The 7,791-nt window shown below is 38.1% G+C and overlaps 1 protein-coding gene across 1 annotated transcript; it reads right to left on the reverse strand.

The window, feature by feature from the left end:
- Window positions 1–1,140: 1,140 nt before the first annotated feature.
- Window positions 1,141–2,007, reverse strand: LOC126681752 (uncharacterized). Its single transcript, XM_050377301.1, has one exon. It carries the CDS (start codon window positions 2,005–2,007, stop codon window positions 1,141–1,143), a length of 867 nt encoding a protein of 288 aa, XP_050233258.1.
- Between the last annotated feature and the right edge of the window lie 5,784 nt (window positions 2,008–7,791).

The raw sequence follows: 7,791 nt of genomic DNA on the forward strand, positions 1-7,791 counted from the left end.
TCCTGCTGATCCCGATTTATGCCGAGCTTCTTAAGCATCTTCGCCGGTAATATATTAACCCCAACTCCGTTGTCAATAAGGACCCTGTTGACCGATACCCCGTTCAGATCGGCCTTGATGTATAACGGCTGAATATGCCTTGTCATCCTTGTTGGGGGTTTGCTAAGTGATACTACTGCCGTGCTATCGGCACTATCACCTTCCAGGACGATCACATCGCCTTCCAACGTCGCCTTTTTCCTAGGCTTGCTTATGTACTAATCAGGGAGCGTGACCACTTTCACTCCGTACTCGTCTTTGACAACCGGGACCCAAGCTTTCAACACCCCTTTCTTGTGCGAGACAATTACCTCACGATCTTTGGGCAATTTTGCTTTTCATTGGCCATCTTGGTGAGAAACGAGTACGTCTTTATAAGACTGTTTGTCGCCGAAACCTGCCTCGCTCTTGTGGGCTTCTATCTTTTTAGCCGCACCAGTCAACTCGTCTGTTCGGCCCGTATGTTTTGGACCCATATCTTCCTCGCTTTGGAGGTTCTTTGTTCATGTGGCTCAGTAGTAACTTCACTCCTGATCCTGTTGCCCAATCTTTCGGCTAGTGTTTTTCCCTTCTGCTCGGCCTCTGGTGTAAATCGTACATTGTGGTTCGCTCTCGACTCTTGTCTTAGCCTCTGCATACGCCTCTTTTGGGTTTTCGTCATACGAGAGGTCGCCTCCGTTGGCCGAAAAATCCTTTTGAACACGGTTGTCTTAGACTCCCGCTGTGGCTGATGCTTCTGCCACCGTTCCGTGGGCGATTTAGGCTTGAACGTCTTGGGATGCTCCCTTGCTTTTTCGGCCTTCTTAGCTTCGAAAAAAGTACTGCATGATGGGCAAGTCACCTCTGCAGTGGGCGAGATATGGAGTTTTCTCTTATGTTGCTGAGATCACCCTTTTTCCCCTCGCCATTTGGAGCCATCAGTCTGCATCCTGGGCTTAGGTCTTCTAGGATTCCACTTACTCTGGATATGTCCCTGCTCCAGGAAACTGTCGAAGTGAGGCCGAACAGTGTTAATGGGGACATACTTTGCATCGGCCTCTTTCTTCGTTCGAAACAGAAGTTTTCCCTCGTTGATCACCTTTTGGATCACATTTCTGAAGTTCACACAATTATTCGTGCTGTGTCTCCAGGAATTATGGTACTTGCGATCTGCCCATCCTTAAACAAGGCATCGAATATGTCGTCGGCCTTGGTTAGATCGAAGGAATACTTTTTCTGTACCACCGCGGTTTTATTCTTCTTAACAAAGCCTGGCTTTCTTAAGGCCGAACACTCCAGGGGCTTAGTTCCTAAGAATTCGGCCATGTTGACTTCATCTTCGGACCTACTATCTTCACTGTCTGACACTACGGCCACGTCCAGCTGGTCTTTGTAATAGGTTCCTTTAGAAGCGCCTCGCCGCTGCTCCTTCTCTTGAAGAAGTCTTTCGTAACTTGTCACCCTGTTTGTCAGTTCAAACAAGTCCCATAATCGATGACCTTCGAAATGCTCCCTCATGGCGAAGCTCATTCCCCTTACCACCATCGGGACGCAATCGGCCTCAGAAATCTTGGTGGAACACCTTGTTCTAAGGTTCCTGAATCGGCCGATATACTTCTCTACCGACTCGCTCGGTAACTGAGAGATTCGAGCTAGGTCGGCCAGGGTGACATCAGGTGGTGCTCTATAAAATTCCTCATGGAAGAGGATTTCGAGATCTTTACAAGTGTCCACCGAATTCGGTGATAGCCTCGAGTACCACATGAAAGCCATCTTTGTTAGAGAACTGGCGAACAATCGGAGTTTCCAAAAATCGTGCGCCGCAGCTTCGCCACATTGGGCTGAGAACCGGGCGACATGTTCAACCGTCGATTGCCCTTTTTCCTCGCCCGAAAACAAACTGAATTCTGGCACTTTGTATCCCCCTGGGAAAGGGTACAACTTATCGATCCAGTCCTGATATGGCTTCATATATGATGGGCGAGGCATCGGTCTCAGATCCACCCCGAGTCTCTCTACATATCCACAAGCTGCCCTTGGTTATACATATTCGGATCACCCCCTTCGGAAAATGAGCGGTCGCCCATATTGGGCTCTTAGGTGTTGGCTCCAGTGGCGGCTCCATGTGGTCTGGGCTCGCCTTGAGGGTTCGAAGTGCTTGCCCCCGGGTGATCGGCCCTTACAGCAGATTCGGCCTCATGCCTTGTCAGAGCTTGACCGAACCATATGTATATCCCAACTTACTGGGTTGTTGCGTTGTTTCGGCCAAACCACCTGGATACCCGAACCGATTCGGCGTCTGGTTTTGTTCGGCCCGTCTGTAATCCTGATCGGCAGTGGACTGCCCAGAAAAGAGTCGTCCCAGGTTTTCCATCGCTTTGTTGAGGCCATCCAAATTACCTTGGATCTGCCGTTGTACCGATGTTTGATCGACCATGATGTTCCTCATCACTTCAGACATCTGGTGCATCGCACCGTCGAACATCTGCTTGTTTTCCTGAGCTATCTCGCCCCTCATGGCCGAAAAATCGGCCTGTGATAAAGATGGATGAGATGGAGGAAGCTGGCGCGAGTAATCCAACCCATCGTCGGTTGCATCATCATTCTTGTCCTTAGGAAGGTTCCCCTCGGCGTCCGAAGTATTCGGCACCTTGTTCGATTGGTTCACATGTTTGTCCTTGGCCATAGTTTCCGATTTGTCCGAGTCAGATTCTTCTACCACGCCACCTCCCTTCAGTTGTTGTTGGCGTAAAGACCGAGCGTGTCTGGAATCATCCTTAAAGTCCGTTTTTGTGCTAACCATAAACTAATCCCCAGTGGAGTCGCCAAAAGATGTTCGCCTGGAAATATTCTGGACTCGAATCTTTGAATTTATAGTAGGGATCAGTTTGAGGTTTGATACTTTAACGAACCTAGGCAAATATTCGCAGGGATTGTTTGGTTAAAGACACTTAACCATGTGATCTAATAGTAATAATCTGGTAGCTACGAACTCAGGCGAGATTAATACTGAAAACTACTCCTAAGTTAAAACAATCCAGAGATTGCGAGATAAAAAGCACTGGGCTTGGTTTTTGATTGATTGATTTGTTGATACAAAAATAATGAAGATCTGAGCTATTTATAGCTCCTCACAATCAAGATTCCTAGTTTAACTAGAACTAAAACTCTAGAAAAAGAAAACACTCCTAACGAGCTGCAAATTCCTAATAAGAAAAAGTAAAAACTAATAAAAAAAGGCTTTTTATTGGGCCTAAATCCCGTGGTAAGCCCATTTTAGGTTCTGTACCAAGATACTTCTGGGCCGGTGTAAACAGTTACGAAACAAATCCAAACGTTATGAAACAAAACCAAACGTTTACAAACGTTACGAAACAAATCCAAACGTTTCACCTTTTTAGCGATTGAAGCCAAACGTTTACAAACGTTACAAAACAAATCCAAACGATTCATTTTTAGGATTTAAGCCAAACACGTTTACAAACTTTACGAAACAAATCCAAACTTTTCCCCTCTTTAGAAATTTAAGCCAAACGTTTATAAACGTTACGAAACAAATCCAAGCGTTTCACCTTTTTAGCGATATAAGCCAAACATTTACAAACGTTACGAAACAAATCCAAACGTGTCCCCTTTTTAGCGATTTAAGCCAAACGTTTACAAACGTTACAAAATATATCCAAACATTTTAAACCATACGAAACAAATCCAAACGTTTCACTTTGTTATCGATTTAAACAAAACGTTACAAAACAAATCCAAACGTTTTACCTTTTGAGCGATTTAAGCCAAAAGTTTACAAGCGCTACAAAACAAATCCAAACGTTTCACGTTTTTAGCGATTTAAGACAAATGTTTACAAACGTTTAAAACATTATGAAACATATCCAAACGTTTCACCTTTTGAGCAATATATGACAAACGTTTACAAACGTTAAAAAATAAATCCAAGCGTTTAAAACGTTACGGAACAAATCCAAATGTTTCCCCTTTTTAGCAATTTAAGCCAAACGTTTACAAACGTTACAAAACAAATCCAAACGTTTCACCTTTTTAGCAATTTAAGCCTAACGTTAACAAACGTTACGAAACAAATCCAAACATTTCTACTTTTTAGCAATTTAAGCCAAACGTTTACAAACGTTACGAAACAAATACAAATGTTTTCACCTTTTTAGCAAATTAAGCTAAACATTTACAAACGTTACGAAACAAATCCAAAAAGGTGAAATCGCTGAAAAAGTGAAACGTTTGGATTTGTTTCATAATGTTTGTAAACGTTTGGCTTAAATCACTAAAAGGTGAAACGTTTGGATTTTTTTCGTAATGTTTGTAAATGTTTGGCTTAAGTCTCTAAAAATATAAAATATTTGGATTTAATTCGTTGCGTTTAAATGTTTGGTTTTGTTTCGTAACGTCTATAAATGTTTGGCTTCAATCGCTAAAAAGGTGAAACGTTTTGATTTGTTTTGTAACATTTGTAAACGTTTGGATTAAATCCCTAAAAATGTAAAACGTTTGGTTTTGCTAAAAAGTTGAAACGTTTGGATTTGTTTCTTGGATTTGTTTCGTAACGTTTGTAAACTTTTTGCATAAATCGCTAAAAAGGGGAAACGTTTACAAACATTTGGTTTTGTTTCGTAACGTTTGTAAACGTTTGGCTTAAATCGCTAAAAAGGCGAAACTTTTGGTTTTGTTTCGTAACGTTTGTAAACGTTTGGCTTCAATCGCAAAAAAGGGGAAACGTTTGGATTCATTCCGTAACGTTTGTAAACGTTTGGCCTAAATCGCTAAAAAGGTGAAACGTTTGGATTTGTTTCGTAATGTTTGTAAATGTTTGTCTTAAATCGCTAAAAAGGTGAAACGTTTGGATTTGTTCTGTATCGTTGTAAACGTTTGAATTTGTTTTGTAACGTTTTGCTTAAATCGCTAAAAAGGTGAAACGTTTAGTTTTGTTTTATAACGTTTGTAAACGTTTGGCTTAAATCGCTAAAAAAGTGAAACGTTTGGATTTGTTTCGTAACGTTTTAAACGTTCGGTTTTTTTTGTAACAACGTTACGAAACAAAACCCAAACAAATCCGCACGTTTCACCTTTTTAGCAATTTAAGCCAAACGTTAACAAACGTTACGAAATAAATCCAAACGTTTCACCTTTTTAGCAATTTAAGCCAATTGTTTACAAACGTTACAAAACAAATCCAAACGTTTCACCTTTTTAGCGATTGAAGGCAAACGTTTACAAACGTTACGAAACAAAATAAAACGTTTAAAACGTTACGAAACAAATCCAAACGTTTCACTTTTTTAGCAAACAAAACCGAACGTTTAAAACGATACGAAACAAATTCAAACGTTTCACATTTTTTAGCGATTTAAGCCAAATGTTTACAAACATTACAAAATGAATCCAAACATTTACAACAAATCCAAACATTAACCTTTTTAAAGATTTAAACCAAATCCAAACGTTATAAAACAAATCCAAACGTTTCACCTTTTTAGCGATTGAAGCCAAACGTTTACAAACGTTACGAAACAAATCCAAACGTTTCACCTTTTTAGCGATTGAAGCCAAACGTTAACAAACATTACGAAACAAATCCAAACGTTTTACCCTTTTAGCAGTATAAGCCAAACGTTTACAAACGTTACAAAACAATTCCAAACGCTTACAAATATTACGAAACAAATCGAAACGTTTCACCTTTTTTAGCGATTTAAGCCAAACATTTACAAACATTAAAAAACAAATCCAAACGTTTAAAACGTTACGAAACAAATCTAAACGTTTCACCTTTTTAGCGATTATAGCCAAATATTTACAAACGTTACGAAATAAAACCAAACGTTTAAAACGTTTCGAAACAAATCCAAACGTTTCACCTTTTTAGTGATTAAAGCCTACAAGAAACATATCCAAACGTTTCACCTTTTTAGCGATTTAAGACTAACGTTTGGCTTTGTTTTGTAACGTTTGGCTTAAATCGCTAAAAAGATGAAATATTTTTATTTGTTTTGTAATGTTTGTAAATGTTTGGCTTAAATCGTTAAAAAGGGGAAACGTTTGGATTTGTTTCGTAACGTTTTAAACGTTTGGTTTTGTTTCGTAACATATATAAACGTTTGGCTTCAATCGCTAAAAAGGTGAAACATTTGTTTTTGTTTCGTAGCGTTTGTAAACGTTTGGATTTGTTTTGTAACATTTGTAAACGTTTGGATTGAATCGCTAAATATGTGAAACGTTTGGTTTTTTTTCGTAACGTTTGTAAACATTTGGTTTTATTTTGTAACGTTTGTAAATGTTTAGTTTAAATCGCTAAAAAGGTGAAACGTTTGGATTTTTTTGTAATGTTTGTAAATATTTGGCTTAAATCGCTAAAAAGGAGAAACGTTTGTATTTGTTTCGTAATGTTTGTAAACGTTTGGCTTAAATCGCTAAAAAGGGGAAACGTTTTAATTTGTTTTGTAATATTTTAAACGCATTTTGTAACGTTTTTAAACTTTTGACTTCAACCGCTAAAAAAGTGAAACGTTTGGATTCGTTTTGTAACGTTTGTAAACGTTTATGTTAAATCGCTAAAAAGGTGAAACATTTGGATTTCTTTTCTAACATTTCTAAATGTTTTGCTTCAATCGCTAAAAAGGTGAAACTTAGTTGTTTTGTAACGTTTTAAACGTTTGGTTTTGTTTCGTAACGTTTGTAAACGTTTGGCTTCATTCGCTAAAAAGGGGAAATGTTTGGATTTGTTTCGTAACGTGTGTAAATGTTTGCCTTCAATCGCTAAAAAGGGGAAACGTTTGACTTTGTTTTATATGGTTTGTAAACTTTTGGCTTAAATCCCTAAAAAAGGGAAACGGTTGTATTTGTTTTGTAACTATAGTAAATGTTTGGCTTAAATCGGTAAAAAGGTGAAACAATTGGATTTGTTTTGTAACGTTTGGCAATGTTTGGCTCAAATTTCTAAAAAGGTGGAACGATTGGATTTGTTTTGAAACGTTTGTAAACGTTTGGCTTAAATCGCTAAAAAGGTGAAACAGTTGGATTTGTTTTGAAACGTTTGTAAACATTTTTCTTAAATCTCTAAAAATGTGAAACGTTTAGATTTATTTTGTGACGTTTGTAAACGTTTGTCTTAAATCGCTAAAAAGGTGAAACGTTTGGATTTATTTTATAACGTTTGTAAACGTTTGGTTTTGTTTCGTAACGTTTGTAAATGTTTGGATTCAATCCCTAAAAAGGTGAAACTTTTGGATTTGTTTCGTAACGCTTGTAAAGGTTTGTCTTAAATCGCTAAAAAGGAGAAATGTTTGGATTTGTTTTGTAACGTTTGCAAACGTTTGGCTTAAATCGCTAAAAAGGTGAAACGTTTGGATTTGTTTCGTAACGTTTTAAACGTTTGGTTTTGTTTCGTAACGTTTTAAACGCTTGGATTTGTTTCGTAACGTTTGTAAACGTTTGGCTTAAATCGCTACAAAGGTGAAACATTTGGTTTGTTTAGTAACGTTTTAAACATTTGGTTTTATTTTGTAACTTTTGTAAATGTGTGGCTTATATCGCTAAAAAGGTGAAATATTTGGATTTGTTTTGTAATGTTTGTAAACGTCTGGCTTAAATTGCTAAAAAGGTGAAACGTTTGGATTTGTTTTTTAACGTTTGTAAACGTTTTGCTTCAATCGCTAAAAAGGTAAAATGTTTGGTTTGTTTCGTAACGTTTGTATACCTTTGGCTTCAATCGCTAAAAAGGTGAAACGTTTGGATTTGTTTTGTAAC

This window comes from Mercurialis annua, linkage group LG5, assembly GCF_937616625.2.
Source record: "Mercurialis annua linkage group LG5, ddMerAnnu1.2, whole genome shotgun sequence".
Lineage (NCBI taxonomy): Eukaryota > Viridiplantae > Streptophyta > Magnoliopsida > Malpighiales > Euphorbiaceae > Mercurialis > Mercurialis annua.